Source organism: Dreissena polymorpha, chromosome 6, assembly GCF_020536995.1.
Source record: "Dreissena polymorpha isolate Duluth1 chromosome 6, UMN_Dpol_1.0, whole genome shotgun sequence".
In the NCBI taxonomy this organism is placed as follows: Eukaryota; Metazoa; Mollusca; class Bivalvia; order Myida; family Dreissenidae; genus Dreissena; species Dreissena polymorpha.
The window spans coordinates 47,202,560-47,226,920 of NC_068360.1; the positions used below are offsets into that span (position 1 = coordinate 47,202,560).

General features: G+C 34.9%; 1 protein-coding gene across 1 annotated transcript; it reads right to left on the reverse strand.

Moving 5' to 3' along the window:
• Positions 1–21,466: 21,466 nt before the first annotated feature.
• On the reverse strand, positions 21,467–22,706 carry LOC127833402 (uncharacterized). Its single transcript, XM_052358632.1, has one exon. The coding sequence runs from the start codon at positions 22,665–22,667 to the stop codon at positions 21,924–21,926; it is 744 nt and encodes a 247-aa protein (XP_052214592.1). The 5' UTR covers positions 22,668–22,706; the 3' UTR covers positions 21,467–21,923.
• Positions 22,707–24,361: the final 1,655 nt, after the last annotated feature.

Sequence of the window (24,361 nt, forward strand, 5' to 3'; positions counted from 1 at the left end):
AAGTGTTTTCATTCAAAGTGACATTAGCGACAACGTGAAAAATTATTAATATAAAAGTTGTATGTTATTAAAATATTTAAATAACAGTATCGATATGACACCATCAGACACAGGCCCGATTTATTACGAGCAGGTGTTCGCCGATACCTTTATGTTTACTCCCATTTTATGATGAACAAGAATTGTGTCTATGTGTCGTATAAACAATTATATAATAATGGCGATTTGCCACCAATTTAAATGGCATGCGTACATGCAAGTGCTTTCTTCTATACATCAACGCCTATTTGCAATTGAATATAAATCGACTCAAGTTAATTGTATGGTTAGAACTATTGTATTTCAAGCAGTTAATAAAAATACACAGTTCACAGCAGGAACGGATCCTTCTCACACTGCAGCGTGGCCAGTTTTGATCCGAAGAACATGCTATGAACAGCAAATGTAGGGGGTTTAAATACACCGTTCGGTATTGTTATTTCAACGGACACTAAAACACTTTAGTTATTTGGATATTTAAACTTTTATATAAACAAACTTTGCTTGATCCGTTTCACCACAGAGTAATGGAAATGAAATATAGAGTATGTCAACTAAACAGTATGACATGGTAAGTATAAATATGTGGATTGAGGTTAGAGATACGATTATTTTGTAAATAAATGTGTATTCATAATCACATCGTACTTTGTCAAAATTGAAAAGATGGAATAACTTGTGTTTTGATAATACCAAGAGACCACCGCACATTAATACAAACAAATGCAATCGCTGTTGAATCCGAGAGTACCACTTATTTCTATCTTGCCCATTCTATACAGATGTACGAACAAAATCTTGCATTTGATCAAAGTGGCCAAATTTTGTGAAATTAAAAAACATACTCTCTTGTCAAAATAACAAAGTTATAAACAATGTTCAAGTTACCAGCTTCATTACTGATGCCACGAAACTCCTTGAGGAACAAACTACAAGCATAAGCTGCTTCTTGAATACATAGTGTTTGTTACCCTAAATATATTGTCTAAATAATACTTGTTTGCTGTTTTTTTATGTTGTTAATATTACATTTTCACTGTAGTTTGTGTGTATTTGCATGATTGGATTTTTATTGAACTGATACAATTTGTATGTACTATGCATTTAAATGTTCTAATGCGTTTTGCCGATATTCCAATAAACAACTTGAAATTTGATAAAATGGTATTATAAAGAAGGATCATTCACGACTACTCATCATTATACATAATGCATGCATGTTTTAATGCTGTACAATGAACGTTTTATGATAAAACGTCTTTGCATCTACGGAAAGACAGCTGGCAAGATGTTCTTTGTACAGCCCACTTGACGAAGTGCAACTATTGATCGATTTATCTTTGACGTTACGTATCAAGTCGATTAATATATAGACTAGTCTTCTATTGAAATGACTATATACGATATGATTACTACAGAGCTCCAGATAAGGGTCGTATTTTCGTTATTACGAATTATTTTCAAGTCCGTTACGTATTTATTTTAAAATCTTGTCGTACCATTAAGAATTACAAAATCAAGTTACGAATATTATTTTTACATTGGTTCGTATCGATTTTTATTGAGTTCTTTTCGCGTATTATAGATCTCTGCGGTGCTTATATAGAATGGTTATTGGGTTTGTTTAACAAAGCGCATTTTTTCCAATAAAAGCGGCATATACAGTCTATCTGTCAAAACACAATGGCGGCGCCCAGAGAGCGTCCTAAAAAACTGCAAAGCGTCCAAAAACACGCTTTTAACATATTGTACGCAAAGTGAGCCGAAGTTAAATGTTTAGAAAGACATTATAGAAAAGATCTTAAACGATGTTGTATGTTCAGTTGCCGACATAGTCGGAAAAGCTAAACAAAAACACGACACGACGGGTCCAAACTTAAACACAAAAAAAAACATTAAACGAGTGAAAGGGACAAGTACCGTGGCTAATCGTTGAAAAGATTGAAGGGTAGACCCGTTTTAATTGTGAAATATGTAAAAATTCATCTAAGGCATGCAATCTAAGCACAGTTTGGGCATATGAAGGTATTTGAAAAATAAAATTGTATAATACTGAAAAGACACTGTTGAACTCGTATAGCTCTAAATAAAGTTGCTAGAATGTTTATTTTGATTTTTTTGCATGAAAATAACCATTATTATTTATTTTTAGGTCATTTAGAAAAAATAAGAATTATTTTTCAAAACTAAGTAGTAACGTTAAGAATAAAATTTCAGAGTTAAGAATTCTTTTTGAAAATCTGGTAGTTATTTAAGAATTTCACAAAACCTTATCTGGAGCTCTGTACTATTTCTGTAACAGCTAGATTTCATAATTCTAAACCTAAACTAAAAGTTCAGAAGAAATAGTTGCTGAAAAATAAACAAAATATGAGTCAATTAAATTGCAAATAAAGTGGTGCTGTACTCGGACTCCTTAAAGTGATATGGGCATTGTTCACTGTTGAATTGAGCTGAAAAGAATTAACAAGTCAAAAGAGTTAGTTAAAATGTGGTTACTGATCAATTATCTGCAACTCATATTGCTACCAGTTGTTTATAAAAAATATAATAATATTATATTCGATATTTTACGTGACTCACCTAGTCCTCTAAGCCGAAATGATCCGTAAACACAAAATAGTGTCTTTGTGTCGTATGAACGAATCTCCACTAAAACTCAATTTAGATTCACATCGTAAATCGAATTATATCCTGGCGTCAGTTGTCAAAACGAGAGTACGGTTGATATTCAAATGCATTATTTTTCTCTTTGCGGGATATTGGTTTGATATGTTGATGCTGCATTCACAAATATAAGTGTATATGAAGTGAAAACACCAAAAATAAACAACGGTTGCGATAGACACCTATCAACTGATAGATGCCCATAATATCGCTTTAATAAACACTACATAAATTTATACTGTTGCTCACTTTCGATTAGTCTCAGCAGATTTATTCATACGACACATTGACACAATTTTCAATTTTGGTTTAGCAAAGCGCTTAAGAATCGGCGTAAACATGTTTGCTCTAAAATTCAGTTAAGAACACATTTTAATGATGTGATATTTTTTAATATAATATACCTTGTTTATTTTCATATTTATTCATGTTGAAAAGAAATATTTGCGATAATAAATTCGTAAATACTCGGTTTAATATTATTATGTTTAATTAAAATGGGTATAACTAATGAAATGTGTAATGACAGAAGATAAAACGCGAACAGGCACATTTTCACGTCTGTTAACATGTACTTATGTATGTTTATTTTCTGTTGAACATTTTATGAAGATCTCCCTGTGAAAGATAATCAATTACAATAAAGTGAATTTTCACCAGCAAAATTATAAGTAATTCGGAAAGACGCACTTTATTACAAATTACATGAATCAAGCCTGTTCTTGAGTCTTATACGTCGTTCAATCTTCCACATAGACATGATAAAGTATTCAAATGCATTACGTTAATCTCAAATATCGATTAAATGTTCGTAATTGTAAATATCACAACGTTTTGTGTGCTGTGTTAATACAATGTGTAATGAATGATTAAAATGCTTTACAAATGTAAATGTAATTTTACTTAGTACATTGCAGCATGAAACTTACAATTTATTAGTGATAATCAATCAATTCCTGTTAACGTTCATGAACAACAAATGTTGCTGACTGTAACAATACGTTGTGTCGTCATATTATACATATTTTACAAGGCGACGCGGCGACTTTTCGCTATCTTGATTTGAATACATGTATATATCAATATTAAACATTACGAGTGCTTAGCTGTACAAGGCCTTTATAGGTACTTCAGTTCAACATACAACTTGTTTTAAGTTTGGCATTTACGTTGTAAACCTCCATAAATACAATTTATAAAAATGGTGTATACTGATTTGCCGTCAGTTCATATGACCATTAAGAAAAATTATTTACACACTTTAAATTGATTAATGTATCAACAGGTTCTTATGTATACAAATCGTTGTTAAAGGTTTTAAAACAGATTATCATTTCTTGAACAGAGCTGTTCTCTCAATAATTAATTGTATGTTACAAATTGTATTACTACCATTGAACAATAGATAGCAATAATAAATGAAATCAACATTAATAACAAATTTCACATTTAACAATATTTAAAGTGTGTATGTTATTAATGAAATGTAATGACATGAATTAAAAAAAAACAGGGTATGCAGGTTATTGCTGATCCCTTTTGAATGTTAATTATATATTATGATAAAGTTCTTATCTTCATATAATTGTTGAACGACGTTCCAATAAAAGTTGTTTGGTTTGATTGAGTTCTTTGCTTCGAAATGCTTGTTGTTTCGTATCATAAACAGTACCAGACAGATTATTGCATCATTTATTTAGGTGTTGTCACGTATGAACGTATTTTCTTATTTTTATTTAAGTAGCCACATTTACGGGCCTCGTCGTTGAACTTCTCGACACCAGGCACGAAGAGCACGAGGTTCACCATTTCCTTGTATTGGGTCGTTGCGTGCTGACAAAAACAATGCAGATCGACTACACACATCCTGATGGCAAACTACATATTGTCGACTGACTATTACACGCCTTATCACGGATACCACTGTTTCTAGTTAGTACGTTGTTAAGTACGCGTATAAAAAACGGTAATTTTGATTTTAAATCTTTATTACGCAAGGTAAAGTATAAATATCCGTAACGACATAGCTGTTATTTACATTATACCCTAAGCGATAACTTACTGTAAGACGAGTCCTTCCTTCGGGAAAAACGAGATGTTAGAAGAATGACACGGTGTGTAGTTTAAAATCGGGACATGCGAAGCTCACTTGTTTTATTTGCGTGACGATGGCGATATCAATAGGTGTACGTTGCGTGGAATTATTGTTCGTATAAAGAAGTATACTAATACAACCTACACCAGGTGGGAAAACTCACAATGGTCAGGTCTTCAGGGACTTCGCCTAACGGCTTGTCTTGTATAAACTGACACTACAATCTCGTTCATCTTTCTTCTCAACCCTCTCAACCAATGTGACGCGCCGTTTTCTCGTTTTCAGGGCTCGTCACCTTTTGTCTTCTTTTTTTCATCTTCTCATGATTGGTTAACATCGTTTATGTTATCAAGAAGTAACAAACGAGCTTACTAGCGAGATTATAATTTGTTTTACCATAGCATTGTACATACAGTTATAAATATTTTTTATTCCCCCGGTAGGGTGGCATATAACAGTTGAACTGTCCGTCAGTCTGTCTGTCAGTCTGTGCGCCTTCCGAAAACTTTAACATTGGCAATAACGTTTGCAATATTGAAGATAGCAACTTGATATTTGGCATGCAGGTGTATCTGATGGAGCTGCAGATTTTTGAGTGGTGAAAGGACAAGGTCAAGGTCATCCTTTAAGATCAAAGGTAATGAAAAATCAAAGCGGCGCAGTAGGGGGCATTGTTTCTGACAAACACATCTCTTGTTTTTAATTGTTTTGTATAAATGCTGAACATTAAAGATGTTAACTTGTTGACAGTATAACACGATAAAACAATTACATATTCAAGGAAAGTCTATATATTGACATGTACGCTTTTCAAAATCTAAATTATTGACATAATAAAACACACAGGAGAAACTAGCTCCCCTTGCTTGACCCCTACTTAAATATCAAAGAATTACTATGAAGGAATTATTATCAATATCTTTACCAAATATTCTGTTTCGGTAGATTGGTTTAAAATTTATTCAGCATCGTACAACCTACACACGATTAAATTAATTTTAACCACAATGCATTATGCATACACGTGTCAAATGCTTTTTCGTTATCCATTAACTAAAATTAAATGCCCTCATTCACCACAAGAACCGACTTCGATCTTAGACTTTGTATCAGTTGTATGCGCAGCTAGTTTGGCTAAATTGGCTTTTCCTGTGTTGTCGCGCTGCCGGCTGCTGCGCCATCGGTTCTTGCGGCTGCATATATGTGTGTGCTGCCGGAAATTCTGAGTATTCTGACCATTTGCCGCAGCTTTCTTGACCCCAGCATTGGATGGCAGACCAAACATGTCTTGGGGAGATGGGAAGGTGTTGGGATCACAAAAGATCCCAGTACCACCAACCAATCTTACTCGCTTGTGATCATCCACATGCCCCAACTCCATCAATTCATCTACTTGTATGCAAGGGACCTGAGCCGCATTTCTCAACCGGTCAATGTGAAAACGTAAATGAAAGGCCACCGGTAGACTATAAGCTGACTGTATCTGTATACTAAGTATCAGAAGGACAAGGGAAAATCGATATCCAATGGTCGCTGTCTGCTGACTGAAGGATTGCATCTAGAATACTGAAGACGCGCCAGTAGATTAACACGTCAGGGGAGTTGGCAGGGGACAGGACAAATTGTTGAGGGACCCAAACCCCCAAATATTTCAATACTTCCACCATCGCTTGCCTACAATTTGGGGACACTCGAACACCAGACAAAGGTGCAAGCACTCTTAACGGTTAACGAGGTCAACCAGCACTGAGATGATGCAAGGACGGCGGAGCAACCATGTCGCAACCTAGGTAAGTGCCATAATTCGACACTTAATCCTTTTCATCACGAAAATGGGGCGAAGGCATGCCTACTTCATCCAATGGCCATTGTCTTTTCCTATAACGCGTTCGATGTCAAGGGCGTTTAGAGGTGGGCTGCCCCATTTTAGATAGCGCTACAGGACCGGGATTAACCAGAACCTCTGGTTCCTGACAAGTTTCAGGGTCTTCGGCTCCCTGCTCAATTTCAATTGCTGCGTTGCCGGTTTCTTTGCCTGGGCATCCGGTAGCACCGTCCCCTGCGCCGTCGGCTGACCCTTCTGCCCCTTAGTCGCAGATGCCACCGACTTTGCCGTTTCCTGCGTCACCTGCCGCTCCTTGGTACCTACTTCCGGCTGCACACCTTTTGGCGCTGCAGGAAGCATAGTAATGGCCTGTTGGGTGTCCGGAACAGCTGGGCGTGCTACCGGAAGTTCAGCCTGGACGGTTGGTTTTTCCGGTTGTTGTACTGAAACATTTTCATCACGGGCGCCAGTATTCTGTCCCGGGCGTTTCCTACTGACGTTCCCGACGGTACGGCACCGTAGACACAGGGGGGACGCCCGTACATTGCTATGAGCGCCCTAGCGCCGCAGGCAAAATTTAACAAATGTGGTACACAACTCAATTTGTCCTCCTCCATCTCAATAAATACACGACGGACCCCAGTAGCAATCTCGACACCGCCGTAATCAAAATGTTCAGCGGTTACTCTCAAAACCTTTCCGAATTTGGAAAAGATCTCACTGAGCTTCCGGGTGTTAAAATATTCCGGTAGCCAGTGGATCTTCAGCGTGACACGTTTCAGTTCTTAACTTGACACTTCAACAGTCTTGCCTCCCACCTCTAGATCTCCACCAAAGTCCGACAGCTTTCCCATACAGTCACGAAACTTAAACATTACTTAAACAGAATGATTGGACTGACCTATGTTTATCCTCTGTATGTCCTCCGGAGCGATCCCAGCCTGTATGAGGACCCTCACCGTCTCAGACGAAGACAATCCATCCTTACAAAAGAGCCTGACCGATCTGTTTAGAAATTTCGAAAAACGACCGCACTACCCTCAATCGCTGGTAATTTTACAAAAGGAAAAAAACACGCAATTGAACAACTCTGTCACCGCGAACAGCAAGTTTGATTTTAGCCAAAACAAGAAAGGATTATCGACAAAACTACCCAAAGATTTTTGAATTTTATACTTTTTATTTATATTTTATGTATTTTTAAATATATATATATATATATATATATATATATATATATATATATATATATGCGCCGATTTTTGCGCTACCGACGACGTGCTTTGTTTCTTGGGGCCAGCAACTTGTTCCAGGCAATCCCTCCTAATGTGGCCGATGCTGTTACACCTCAGGTACAGGCGGGGGGGGGGGGGGGGGCCCGTACATTGTCACTAGCGCCTTCGCCCCGCAGGCAAACTTTAGAAGGTGAGGGATCAACTTCATGTTTTCTGTGTCCACTTCTAAAAATAGGCGCTTAACGCCTGTACATATCTTAATATTATTTTCCAGTGAAACAAAGTCCTCCGACATTTAATAACTATTTCTGTATGAAGCAAAGGTTTGTTTCAATTTACTGGCATCACAATACACTGGTGGCCAGTGTATTTTACGCATGATGCGTTTGACGCCGAGCTTCGACACTTCAAACGATTTATAGTCACCGACCAACTTCCATCTTTTGGAATATTTTCCATTACATCTCTAAATTTAGAGAGTACTTCCAAAGATTGGTTTGACTGACCTTTTGAAACTGTCACTATATCGTCAGGCTCCACTTCGGCTCTCGTCAAGGCTTTCACCGCTTCAAAAGCATTGACACCATTCTTGTGAAAGATTCTCACAGATCGTTCCATCGCTCCACTAAGAACTGCATCTCCATCAATCGCAGACAAATTAATTGAAATCATTTTAACTATGAAATGAAAAACACGAAAACGAAAACCTCGGGAACCGCAAATAACTTTTTCTTTTTCATAAAATTTTATTCAATCATACCCTGGGGTGTAGAGTGCCCCAGGTACCCGCTAAAAGAACTTTAAATGCACATGTACACAACTAGGTGACTATTTTATGAAGAAAAACTTATTTAACATGTATTGAAAACACAAATGAATAATTTATTAGTAACAGTCTTTCACTGCGTCTGCACGCATATTTGCTATGTAATATTTTAGTTACATTTAGAAGAATATTAAAGCAATTAAATAATACAAATATTAAGTCACCTCCTTTAAATGAGCGGGTCTTAATTAGTATTTAATAAAGAGATTGTTAAAGTCTATTTTATAATTAAGAACAATAAAAATATGTCACTTGCACAGTTTTTCCTCCCACCTCTAGAATTCCACTCAAGTCCGACAACTTTCTCAAACAGTCGCGAAATTTGAACATAATTTGGACAGTCTACACGTATAAAATATATCACAGGTGTTAAACAATCACACAATATCACATGTATAAATATATCACAGTCTTGAAATAACTTAAATGAATATGTGCAAAGCAAACAAGTAATGAAGTTTAAATGCTTTAAACATATAAATCAATAAGTCGACTGTGTTCGCGGTTCAGTGCGTATCTCCAATCAACTGTAAAAACAAAGAACGAGAGACATTATAAATACATGTACAATGTGTGTGCACTAGGAAAGATTTTATACAAAAAGAAAGAAAACGTTATGGTGAAGGGAGTTAACGCAGTTTAAATTTGTTGACATAGAATTCAACAAAACTATCTGCACCATAAACAAGTTCATTATCAACAGGGGAGATAATATCATAAAATCCCCATGATTCAACAAATTGACAGTAATTCAATCTTTTAAAATCAACATAAATTCTAAATCTAAGTAAAGACAAAAGCATGGTTAGACTATCAATGTAAACTGTTTTGTTTGCAATGTTTGTCTGATTTCTTATGTTCCAAATAACAAACCTAGAAATTGATAAATTAACTAAAACGGTGTAAATATGACCAGTACTTCAAAGAATTTAAAAAAAATTCTGTGAGTGTTACCTTTGAGTCAGAAGCTATGTTTAACAAGTATAAAACAGTCTTATTAAGTGGGTTGAAAAGGAACATTCAATAAATAAGTGGGTTAAAGTTTCAATATTTTTACAGAAATAACAATTTTTTATTTTGTATATTCCTTTGAGATAGAGATAATAATTGACATAAGGTACATCATGAACTAAAGTGAAACAAATATTTCTATGACATGGGTCTATTGCTTTTGAAAATATGTTCGTAAAAGAAGTAAAAAAGTTAATTTGTTTAAAATTAACTTTACATTTAACAACTTTATCATCTACTGTTAAAAGAATACAATAGAATTGTTTGGCATTTATACACATACAACTTACATCTTTTTTTATTTTTAAGATGGCATCTACAGCTTTAAGACACTTTTTATAAAATAAAGGCATACTTTCACTTTTGGGATATAAATTACTTTCAAAATTCTCGCTCTATAACCGGTTTAAACCCCAAATGCTTTGCATTGACCGTTTCAAGGCGGTGATCCCAGCTTTATTCATATTTTGTGTTTGTGTTGGTTTGTATTGTGCTGTTTGTTTTGTATTGTTTGGGCAATCGGTCACTTGCCTTAAATAAAGGACCAACTAATTGTTTTTAATGATAATTCAATACTGCTCCAGCAGCTGGAGTTTCACTTCTTTATATTGTTAAATTTTCTTAATTTAAAACCAATCCAATATTTTGTTAAATAACTCCATGGTGAATTATAATCTGATAAAAACTTGTGTACATGTGACAACAACAAAGAGTACCATTTATATCAAACATGTGGGACATTTAAACCTCCTTCCTTGAAAGGTAAGTATAATGCTTTTTAATAAGGCTAGCTTTGAGTTGAGCTTTCGACAGACGTTATTTATATGCAGTTTCCAAGTGAGATGTTTGTCAACAGTTATACCAAGTAAATTATGATGTTCAACTTGATCAATAGCAATGTTGTTGATTTTAAGTTATAAGGTGTTTGCAGACTTATTAGCACTGGATAATATCATGCATTTAGTTTTGTTTGGATGTATTAACATATTGTTAAAAGAGCATTAATTTGATAGTATATCTAAGCCATTGTGCAAAGTACTTTGAATGCTTTTAATGTCAACATCAGCTACATGTAAGGTAGAGTTATCTGCATAAAGATCTAACGCTCCCTTTTGAAGGAAAAACGGCATGTCATTAATAGTTATAAGGAAAAGAAGTGGGCCGAGAATAGATCCTTGAGGTACCCCGGCTTTTATAGCTTGAAAAGCTGATTTTTGTGTTCCGACTTTGACGCATTGTTGTCTGTTAGATAGGTACGACTGCATATACATCTGGAAAATGTCCAGCACTTATATAATACTGAAAGCCAGTGTATTTTCAACATAATTCTTTTCACTCCTAGCTTTGAAATTTCAAAAGACTTATATTCTCCGATCACCTGTCCGTCCTTCGGAATATTTTGCATAACGTCCTTAAATTTGCACAGTACTTCTCATGACTGATTTGTCTGTCCCTTCGATACGGTCATAATGTCTTCTGGTTCCACTCCTGCTTTTCTCAAAGCTTTTATTGCTTCAAATGCGGTAACTCCATTTTTGTGAAATATTCTGATAGACCTTTCAAGAACTCCACTTAGAATAGCATCCCCCTCAATTGCAGGTAAATTAATGGAAATCATAATGAATACGAAAAAGAAAAAAAACACGAAAAAGAAAACCTCGGGAACCGCGAATTCCGATTTTTATTTCTTTTTCATAAAATTTATTTATCACATAATTGGGGTGTAAAACGCCCCAAGTATCCGCTTAAAAGAAATTAAATGAATTTATACAAGGTGACTTTAAATAATATTTAACAATAGTAAGGAAAGAAAAAAACTAATTATTTTATAATTAATTGATACACACAGTCTTTTTACCGTCTGCACGTTTTATGTATTAATATATAATTTGTAACAGTCTTTTCACGTCTGCACGTAGATAATGAAATAGATGGTATATAGAATTAGAGAAATAGTGAAACGGTTTTAACAAAATAAAAAGTCACCGACCTAAATGTAGCGGATCTTAATTAGTAAAACGATAAAGAGGTTGTTTTATTTAATATAAATGCTAACAAATCACACTTCAAACAAAAAGAAAAAAGGTGCTCCCAGCGAACCACCCCAGGTCATGCCCGAGCACCCACCGTGATGGTCCGACAGGAACATGTCAAGAAGTCTACAGCTGAAACCAGATGATGGAGCTGAAGCACGTGAGAGCCTTCAGTGCCACTCCTCACCCGCCCAAGCCCCACCATCCGGCCAAGCCGAAAATAATCATGTAACAATAAATATATATTAACGAATAAATTGGAAAAAGCCTCTTTACTTAAGGAAAGGTTAGTCAAGTATCCTATGACCTACATGAATGAAAATGTGTTAATGGTATGTCGAAATACATAGTGATGAAAATGAGTGATAATAAAGTTCAATGAGTGAAATGAGATGAGCCCATCACTGGGTTACATAATATATTAAACAATGATTGAAATGATTCATAGGAATACTGATGATAAAAGAGATGATGCAATAATACAATTTACAATATACAATTCACAAAAACTTCTTCACACAAAATTAACACTGTCGCGTTCCCTCTCTGATCCAGGATGACAACCCGAGGAACAGCCACTAACGGCCCCGCAGCTGCCATCCTGAAATCAGAGAGAAAACACAAAACAGCAGAGAGAAACTTAATATACATATTTCAATCATAACACTAAATGTTAGCATAAATTGCAGGATTCAAGTCTAATCTAAACTCAACTTTTTTATTTGCATTAACGTCACAATAATTACCCCATATTAATTCAAATTTCTCAGATGGAAATCTTTCAAAATCTAATAAAATGCGATATTTTAATCTATAAATAAGTTTGCAAATAAGATCAAATGGACTAAACAGTTTTTTGTCAAATTTTACATAATTTCTAGTTCTCCATATTATTTGTCTTGACTCCGACAGCAGAATAAGAAAAACATAATTAATTTCCTTATCTCCGAGTGTGGGGACTGTGTCTCCAACAGGGAGTCCAAAAAGCTGTCACCACCCAACATACCCGACAGTCCGGTGTGGTCTTGCGATGGAGGTGTAAACGGATGCCTGCGGTACTTGTTCCTGGGGTGTTGGGATGGGTCGTCCTCCTCCCCAGACCGTGACCATCTCTCCCCGCGAATGTCCGTGTCCATTGTGTCCTCTTGGGAATCCAGCTGCGTAGATGGAAGCCAAACCGGCTGCACCGGTTGTTGCGCCACCGGTTGATCTTCCTTCTTCGCACCGGACTTCTTTTCTTTCAATACATTTCCTTTCTGCGGCTCTTCCGGCCGCACATCTTTTTGTGCAGCCAGTTGAGTCGCAGGTTTGGTCGCTAGTCCTTTCTGTGACTCCACCGGCTGCACAGCTCTCTGTGCTGCCGGCTGAGCCGCAGATGTTGTCTGCTGCACCGCCTGTTGTACTTTCTGCGGCACTTTCGGCTGCACAGCTCTTTGTACTGCCGGTTGAGCCGCAGATGCCTCAGATTTCTTCCCTCGCTCCCCCGGCTGCACTGCCCCAAGCGCTGCCGGTTGAGTTGCAGGTGTTGCTGGCTGCGCCACTTCCCGAGCTGCCGACGCATCTGTTGTATTTTCCGGGACAACATCCTTTTCTTGGGCGACGGTGAACTGTCCCGGGCATTCCCTCCGGATGTGCCCGACGGTATGGCACCACAGGCACAGGGGGGACGCCCGTACATGGTCACCAGAGCCCTGGCACCACACTTAAAATTGAGTAGATGGGGAATATGTTCAATCTTCTCAGCCTCCACCTCCATGAGTACTCTTCTCACTCCTGTCGCGATTTCATAACCATTATAGGTAAAATGTTCATCCGTCACTCTGAATACTTTGCCAAAATGCTTGAAAATTTCACCCAACTTCGCGGTCGCAAAGTAGACCGGAAGCCAGTGTATTTTCAACATGATTTTCTTCCTACTCAGAGGAGAAACTTCAAAAATCTTTGACCCCACGGTTAGAGTACCGTTGCCCTTCAAAAGTTCGTTCAAAGAAAGTTTGCTTTTGAGAACTACTACAATCGACTGATTTGACATCCCCTTTGCGATTTTCTCTATGTCTTCGGGCTTCAGTCCAGCTGTTTGGAGGGCTTTCACCACGTCGTACTCTGAAATTCCGTTCTTTCCGAACAAACGTACAGATCTTTCCATAATTTCCGTAATCACGGCACTTCCGTCAATAGCTGGTAAATTAACCGATATCATTTTAACAATTAGTGAACAACGAAAAAGAAAAAATCACGCAAAATTACCACTGCCACCGCTAACAGTTAAATTTGATCTTAGCCAAAAGGCCGAGAAGCGATACCGTCGTCATTCCTGGAAAGCATTACGTACGAAACAACTACATTCGCGCCACGTTTAGCCACGCACACGCGAAATGTACGGTGCGCGCCCGTCATTCGTCACAATGGCGCGCGTTCGTAATTTGGAACGTTTTCTCGCACTCAGATTTCGCGTCCGCGCTTCAGAAACACTCCAGAACATAATTGCGCGTGTATCGTACGTACTTCCGGTTTGAAACGTTTTCCGACGTCGACTTTCAGCCCATCGAATGGATGTTGCATGCGTTTAGTCCTGTCGCGCTATAGCAGAGTCACGTCGCGCGAAACATTCAAATTATACGTTTTGCACGTCTTCTAGTGAGTGTGTCTTCTTCTGTCGCGATGCACTCCTGCTTCCACGAGTAAACTAGAAATAACAAAAGGAACATCATATTAATGCCCCATGCCTGCGTATTCGGTGCGGAATACAGCACAAACCAACAACAAAAGTGAAACAAAAGTCTACAGCACCCGGTATTCCCAGGCAGTTTCTCTTCCAAGTAGGTATCAGTTGCTCATTTGACCAATGGTTGCAAGACGTTGAGGAAAGTTGAGCGCTCAACTGACCAATGGTTGCCTGACGTTGAGGAAAGTGAGCGCGCAACAGACCAATCATTACGCGTTGTTCAGCGTGCCTCCAAAAGCACAACAAACAGTCGGCCATCTTGTTCCTCGATAAGAAAAAATAAATTCCTATTTGGTAAGTTTTACACCTTATTATGTTTTAAACATAACTTTTTTATGTATATTTCCGATGTAGGATTATCGACAAAAGCACTCAAAGAGTCGACAATGTCAAATTACTTCGATACGGTATTTTAAACATCGATCGCGTATTGAACGTTAAATTTTGAAAATGTGATCGACGATTTAATTACTAGGATACCCTTTTCGTGTAAGTTTTTGATTGAAATAGATTTGCCGTTATGTGGTCTTTAAAAAATAACCGTATCGACCCATTGTTTATACTTTTTTACGCGTGCAAAACATATTTTGAAATTCGGATATCCGGATACTATGCATATTGAATAAAGAACATTCATTTCTGTTATTAAAAATGTTGTAGACTGCAACACTTTTTAGCGTTATCTCTTCAATTAATATGTAATGATTAGATGACTGTATTACTTAGTTAAAAATAAGGCATTGTATACGAATAAAGTGATGAAAAACATTGACATTATATATAGTACATGTTAATTTTACAATTTGTTTGTTAGTTATGATTTAGTTTCAAGAAGATGGGGGCATGGATCAGTCACGGCGTGTGCTGATTTGCTGCCTTTCTTACAAGAAACCAGTGCCCGCACTGGATGTTGAGATTAATACAGTAAGATTGTTATTATTTTCAGTTGCAAAATTATGTCCTTTGTCACTTAAGATTAGGGAACTACGCAAAACATATTTTTGTTATAAAAATCATGTAGAATCTAGCATGTTTACACGTAATCTCGTCAAATGGACGTGTATTGATAAGATGATTGTATTCCTTATAAAAATGCATGGTATATACTATATACAAATACAGTTACAATGATGTAAAATATTGAAAATCGGGATAGAACATAGTAATTTTACAATTTGTTTACTATGATTTAGTTCGAGAAGTTGGGGGCATGGTGCTGGTAGCTGATTCAATGACCTATGTACAAGAAACCATTGACCGGACTGGGCTGTCAGATAATAACGGTATGTTATATTCAGTTACAAAATTAGTACATTGAACACTGTGGCTAAAGGAACTCAGCAGACAGATTGTTATCGTTGTATACTACTAGCAAAACATGATTGCTGAATCTAAACTTGTTTTGAAAGTCTACCAGAGTCTTGGCATATTTATATCACGCTTTAAATCAATTGTATATTTAACTTTATGAAGGAAATCAGTATATACCAACAGGTGTCACAGAGTAATAAATATTATTTTATTATTATTTGATTTTGTTTTGAGTGCATTATAAATTAGTAAAAGAGTAAAAGGTACATTCTTGACACATGCCATGTTTTGCAAATTAAGATTGATGAATTTGTCAAATTATTTCCATTAGATATATGTACATTTATGTATTTTTGGAACATAACATCTTAATTTCAATATTAAGAAAAACAACAGCTTGAATCTTAATTTAAAACATATTTGAACATTTCTTTTCAGTTCATTCTCCGGACCAATCAGTGGAGTCAACATGCAGGCAAAGAATGTTTGCGATGTTTGTGACAAATCTTTTGATACCAAATCCAATTTAACAAGGCATCAACAAATTCATTTAGTTGATCGCGAGCTTACACATAAGTGCCTTGTTTGTTCAAAATGTTTTGACCAAAAAACTCATCTTGACCGCCACAAAAAAATACATTTTTATCCTCAAATTTCTCTTTATAAGCAAAATGAAGCTAAAATAAAATGCACAAAAGAGGCCACAAAAATATTGCAAGAATCAAACATTCAAGCCAAGATTGACCCCCAATGGTACCAGCCAGACACAGCAGAGAGAGCCGCCAAATCAGAAGCTGGAGAGTCATGGAAAGCCTGCGTCATTATGACCTTTGGAAAGTATCGAGGGCAGTCATTCAAGTGGCTCCTCGAGAATGACGTAGGCTGGACAGCATGGCTTCTCGCCCATTATATTGTTGTTGGAGAGAAAGATCCACTTATGAAATGGCAGAAGCAGACTGCTGGACCTTGTGAGGGAGTTTCCCTCCGTAATGGTTCATTATTTGAAACGCCAAATACAGCACCAAATCTGCACAACAAACGGCACATTTTGAGGTCTAAATTAAACAAACTTAAACCATTAGTTATAACATACAGACAATAAATATGTACTTTATACAATTACAAAACAAAGCAAACGAGTAATAAGAAATTTACATGTGTTAAACCCACTACCATATGATTGGTAAAACCAATTACAACTGGCATATAAATCAATTAGTCGACGGTGTTCGCGGCTCAGTGCATATCACATCTCAACTGTAGAAATATAGACAAAGAACGAGGAACAGTATAAATACATGTACTATGTGTGTACACTATTTATAAATACATGAACAAAAAGAAAGAAAACATTATGGTAAAGGGAGTTAACGTAGTTTAAATTTGTTGACATAGAATTCAACAAAACTATCTGCACCATAAACCAATTCATTATCAACAGGGGAGATAATATCATATAATCCCCATGATTCAACAAATTGATAGTAATTCAATCTTTTAAAATCAACATAAATTCTAAATCTAAGTAAAGACAAAAACATGGTTAGACTATCAATAATTGTAAACTTCTTTTTATCATGTTTTGTCTGATTTCTTATGTTCCAAATAATAAACCTGGAAATTGATAAAATAACTAAAAAGGTGTAATTATGACCAGTACTATCTGGTGTAAAATTAAAAAATCTAAACATTTTTTCTGAAAGTGTGATCTTGGAGTCAGACGCTATGTTTAACAAGTATAAAACAGTCTTATTAAGTGGGTTGAAAAAGGAACATTCAATAAATAAGTGGGAAACAGTTTCAATATTTTTACAAAAATAACAATTTTTAATTTTTGATATTCCTTTAAGATAAAGATAATAATTTACATAAGGTACATCATGAACTAAAGAGAAACAAATATTTCTATGACATGGGTCTATTGCTTTTGAAAATATGTTTGCAAACGAAGTAGAAAAGTTAACTTGTGGAAAATTAACTTTACATTTAACAACTTTATCATCTACTGTTAAAAGCATGCAATAGAATTGTTTGGCATTTATACACATAAAACTAATATCTTCTTTTATTTTTAAGATGGCATCTACAGCTTTAATACAATTTTTATAAAATAAAGGCATACTTTCACTTTTGGGGTATAAATTACTTTCAAAATTCTTGTTATATTTTCTTAGTTTAAAACTAATCCAATATTTTGTAAAATAACTCCATTTTGCATTATAATCTGAAATAAACTTTTGTACATGTGACAACAACGAAGAGTACCATTTATACAAAACATGTGGGACATTTAAACCTCCTTCCTTGAAAGGTAAGTATAATGTTTTCCTGTTAACAGGTTCAAAAGAAGAAGACCAAATAAATTTAAAACACAATTTTTGAAACATATTAATATATACATCTGGAAAATGTCCAGCACTTATATAGTACAGTATTTTTGAAAAAGCTAAAGAATTAAGGATTGTACTTTTTCCTTTAAACGACATTTTAAAGGATCTACATAAATTAATAACTTTTGTAAACTTTAAAAATAAATTAGACCATATTTCATTATAATTAATATCATACCCAAAATAATATCCCAACACTTTACAATTTTTCACCCAAGATATACCAAAAGGGTGATCAGATCTACTTTTCCATTTTCCCATAAAAACTCCATTAGATTTCTTATAATTAACCTTTGAACCACTAACTGATTCAAAAAGTTTGACATCTTTAAAGAAATGAGAAATAGATACATCATCTATTAAAATTGCAGTGTTATCATCAGCATAAGCTGACATTTTGATTTCTAAAGGTGAACCAGGAACTTTTATGCCTTTGATGTTAATATTGTTTTGAACTTGTAAAATAAAAGGTTCTAAACATAGAACATACAATAAAGGACTGAGTGAACAGCCTTGTCTCACAGATCTTGACAAAGGAAAAGGCTCAGATACATGGTTATTAACAATAATGGAAGATTCAATATCTGTATATAGAACTTTAATAAAAGCAATAAACTTAGGTGAAAAATTAAAAGATTGCAAAACATTATACAAATATTCCCGTGACACTCTGTCAAAGGCCTTTTCTTGATCCAAATTAATGAAGCAAGCTGAAATATCTTTTTGATTAACATAATCAAAAATATTCCTTAATACATGTACATTGTCAAATATAGTTCTACCTTTAATGGAACAAGTTTGACTATCAGAAATGATGGAAGGCAAAACATTTACTAATCTGTTAGTTAAAACTTTTGATACAATTTTCCTGTCTACATTTAATAAAGAAATGGGTCTATAATTTTTAACATCTGTACTATTATTTGTATCTTTACATAAGAGAGTGATATAAGACAATTTTTGGGATGGTGACATAAAACCAAGTTCAAAACATTTATCATAAATACATTTTAACAAATTACCAAATAAATCAAAGAATTTCAAATAAAACTCTACTGTTAAGCCATCACTACCTGGTGATTCATTTCTTTCCATGGCTTTTAAGGCTAACAAAATTTCTTCTTTATTTATATCCTGTGATAAAATATCATTATTTTCATTAGACACTTTAGGAACATTATTCAAAAATACATCATTTAAGGTAATATCAATTGGTTCACATGTGTATAATTTTGAATAGAAATCATTAAAACTATTTAAAATACTTTCTGAAGATTTACAATCCACACCATTATAATTTATATGACTAATAGTTTTATTTAAACCTTTAGATTGCTCAATATTTGCAAAGCTAGAGGAAGGATTCTCATTGTTATTAAGTATATTTGTTTTACTTTTGACAATAAAGCCTGTGTGTAAATCACTCTCTAGTTTACTTAATTGTATTTTATAATCCTGTTTTTCTTTTAAATCTGTGGAAGTTTTATACAGATTTTTAAATAATTTAATTTCACAATATATTTCATTTCTTTTTCTTTTACCATAATCAATACAAAATTCTTTAATTAATATTTTCATATTTTCCCAATATTCTTAAATAATCTCATCAGTCCTTGACACGATTTGCCAGTAATATTTAAAAGTTTCAATAAAATCACTATCTTCTAAATAAGAATTATTAAATTTCCAATATGAATTACCAAACGTTAAAGTGTCATCCATGTTTAGTTCTAATAATATTAAATCATGGTCTGAAATAGTAAAAGGTATATTTGAACAATTAACTACATTTTTCTGTAATAGCTTACTAATATAAAATCTATCTAATCTACAACATATATTAGAATTGTCATCACTTCCTAATTTTCTAAACCATGTAACACATTTTTCATTGGGATATAAATATGTATAAGCATCAAACAAACTAAATTTAGTTAAAAGTTGTGATAATATCTTTGACCCCACTAATCCCCTATCCAAATTACCCCCTATTTTATCCAAGCGAGTGTTTAAAACACAATTAAAATCTCCAACTAAAATAACATGTCTACTAGTGACTAAGTATGTATTTAAAGTTTCAAAGTATTCATTTCTTTCAATTTCAATATTGGGTGCATATATATTAACTACTCTTAATTTTACATTACGGACAGATAAATCAACATATAATAACCTTCCTTCTATATCTGTCTAAAACGAATCTATATTTAAAGTTGGATTTAAAACAATTATCGCTACACCTTTACATCTACCTTCACCAAAACCCCATGCAATTTTATTAGTAAGGTTTAAAACTTGTTCAATTGATTTAGCAGTAATGAAATTATTAATATGGTTTTTTTGTAAACATAATACATCAAAAGCGTAAACATTTAAGAAATTACGTAAAAATAATTGTCTGTCTTTTGTAATCAAACCATTTATATTCAGAGAACCTATTTTTAAATTAGCCATGAGATATTTATTTATTTTTTGAAAACACTACACATACATATACTATCAATACCTGTAAAGAAAAATCATGGACATCAACTTCAAATCCATAGTGAAAACACGAGGAGCTAAAGAAAGAGAGTTGAAACAATAATACCTGTAAAACCAAACGCCTTGATTCTATGCACTGTACAGCGCAGTGAGATTTATCTACAGGTATGAAATAAATGTACAAATTCAAATAATTACAATTTATTTTCCAGTTTAATTTAAACCGTATTAAATTACTAATACAAGTAATACGAGTATAATATAAATTGAAAACATTCCACAAACCAATAGCTGATTTAAATGTTATAAATCTACAAAATAATTTTTGGTAAAACCAATACCAACGTGCATATAAATCAATAAAACCTCGTGTAATTGGTTCACTGAGTGTATCACATATTGAGCAGTAGAAACACGGGGAGCTCAAGACAAACAGTATAAATAAATGCACTAAATGTGTTAACTTGGACATGTTTAAAAACTGGTTTTGTACAAAAGATATGCAACAAGACTGACAATTATGTAAAGGGGAGTTAATTATTAAAGAGTAGTTAGATATTTTGATTTTGTTGTTAACACTATTACACTGTAATTTACAAAATACATTAATGAATATTAAAATATTAATTATATTTTTTGTTTTAGATACTAATGGGCAAAGAAGAACTACAAAGGTAAGTACCAAATGGGTAAGTAATGCAAAGGTAAGTATTTTATATTTACAGGATTCGATGTCTTCGATATATAATAAGAATAACACACAAAAGGTAAGTATATACAAGGTAAGTATATTTATACTTAGTACAATTTTTGTTTTTTGAATTATAAATTTTTTACTTTTTATTTTCATTTTTGTTTTATGTATTTTTAAAACATATATATACACATTACACAATCTACATGGGCTCTGTGTGCGGAGACATAGTCTCCAACAAAGAGTCCATAAAGCTATCACCAGCTAACATACCAGATAAGTCAGTGTGTTCTGGCGAAGAAGGCGTGACCGGTGACTTCCGGTACTTGTTTCTGGGCATTTGTGACGGGTCTTCATCTTCCGCCCTGTTTCGCCTTTCACCTCTTATGTCCGTTTCCATATGTCCTTCCTCCTCTGACTCCTGTCCATCTCTCTCCATTCGCTTCACCTGGGACGAAAGATTCTTCACTGGCTGTGCCGTTTGTGGCTCTGCCGGTTGTGAATCTTTTTCCATTAGTTTTTTCCTCTGTGAAGAGGACTTAGGCTTTGGTTTGTTCGGCTGTGCCGAGTTTGGCATTGCCGACTTACCTATCTGTGGCCTTCCGGCTGCACAGATTTTGGCGCTGCCGGTTGAGTAGCAGATGTCACCGTCTTCACTGTTCCCTGCTGCGCATCTTTTGACGAATCCGCAAGCAAAGGTTGCTTTTCCACAACATTTTGATGACGGGCGCCAGAAATTTGTTCTGGGCATTCCTTCCTGACGTGCCCAACATTACGGCAACGCAGACACAGGGGGGGACGCCCATACATTGTTATAAGTGCCTTTGCACCACAGGCAAAATTAAGTAAATGTGGTAAGCAACTCAATTTCTCCTCCTCCATATCGATGAAAACGCGACGGACTCCAGTTGCAATCGGAACACCATCGAAATCAAAATGTTCATCTGTCACTCTTAGTACTTTCCCAAATTTCGAGAAAATCTCGCTGAGCTTACCGGTATTAAAATACACAGGCAGCCAGTGGATTTTCAGCATTACTTTTTTCAATCCCAAACTCGATACTTCCACCGTTTTTCCTCCCACATCTAGAAGTCCTTTCAAGTCCGACAACTTTCTTAAACAGTCGCGAAATTTAAACATCACCTCAACCGACTGATAAGATTGACCTTTGTTTATTCGTTGAATATCCTCTGGAGCAATCCCGGCCTGTTTGAGGGCCCTCACCGTTTCATACGTAGACAATCCATTTTTAGAAAAAAGCCTTACTGATCGGTTAAGAAATTCCTCCACTACCGCATTGCCCTCAATCGCAGGTAATTTAACCTCAATCATATTAACGAAAAAGAAAAAAATCGCACAAAGATAAGAACAGATCCTTTTTTTTTTTTTTTTTTTTTTCTTTTTCATAATACTTTATTCAAGTACGTAACTGGGCAGTAAATTTGCCCAGGGCCCGATAACGAAGATATTAAATAAATACAATAATGGTGGAAATAAGACTTTAAACATGGATAATAAAAACACACACGCACGAATTTAAAGCGCTTTTAAAAATTCAGTCTTTCACGTCTGCACGTTTGCACTTGTTCAGTCTTTTCACGTCTGCACGTTATAATATATCACAGATGGTTTTCAATCACAAATATCACATGTATCATAAATATCACAGTCTTTATACAAAACAATTCCACCAACCTTAAATAAATCGGGCAATGTTAGTTTTTCAATGGATTAATATAATACTATAATTACATTATATAATTTAGAAAGAATGTCACGTACCATAAAACTAACGCTTAAATGTTACAGAAAAATTAAAAACCAAAAGACACAAAGGCATAAACAAAAAGGAAGCGCAGGCAGGTGGTTGCGTCACCCGGACGACGCGGCTCGAGCCTCCCCTTCCGGAAAAAGCCACCAACCACCCGCTGACATCCATAGTCTACGACGGGGCTGGGTTTCAAAGTCATAAGCGAGATCGCAGTGGACAACTACAATCTCCCCTCAGACTCCGAAACCGAGCACAGCCTGATACACGTGACATAAAACATGAAGACAATTAATTTATTAAATACTATATATAAATAATTAAATAATCCATTGATGGAAGAAATATTAGTACGTCGTTCATGCACAACATGCAACGACACAAAGAGAGACAACTAAGACAATACGACATAACAATTATCTTCTCCTTTCTGCCCGCAGGATGACAACCCCGGTGTCCTACACGCAAACCGGCCGGCTATCGTCATCCTGAAAGCAGAAAGAAAAAGAACAACAGCAAAAGGCAATATCAGCGTACAATATACTACACGACTGAGATAAACCCGTAAACATATAAACACACAAAACTCCGATGACTACTCGACACCTTGCACATTGAAGCGCGGTTAACTACAAAGACAAATAAACGTTAAATCACGTATTAAATCTGTAAAACAGACACATTTTGATGTTTAAATTAAATAAATTTAAACCATGAATTATAATATACAGACAAAGAATATGAACTTTATACAATTACAAACAAAGCAAAACAAGTAATACAAAATTTAAATGCTTTAATCTAGCGACTGTATGATTGGTAAAACCAATAACAGCTTGCATATAATCAATACATTGACGGTGTTCGCGGTTCCTGTAAAAACATGAATAGATATCTACTTTAAACACATGCACTATGTGTAAGCCCTAGAAAACAGGTTTTTACTGACTATTTATAAACATGTACCATAGGAAAGAAAACGTATGAAAGGGAGTTAACGCAATTTAAACTTGTTAACATAAAATTCCACAAAACTATCTGCACCATAAACAAGTTCATTATCAACAGGGGAGATAATATCATACAATCCCCATGATTCCACAAATTGACAGTAATTCAATCTTTTAAAATCAACATAAATTCTAAATCTAAGTAAAGACAAAAACATGGTTAGACTATCAATAATTTTAAATTGTTTTTTATTATGTTTTGTCTGATTTCTTATGTTCCAAATAACAAACCTGGAAATTGATAAAAT

Excerpts from the sequence above, each read along its gene's own strand:
- LOC127833402 (XM_052358632.1), bottom strand. The coding sequence starts at position 22,667 with ATGATTGAGGTTAAATTACCTGCGATTGAGGGCAATGCGGTAGTGGAG.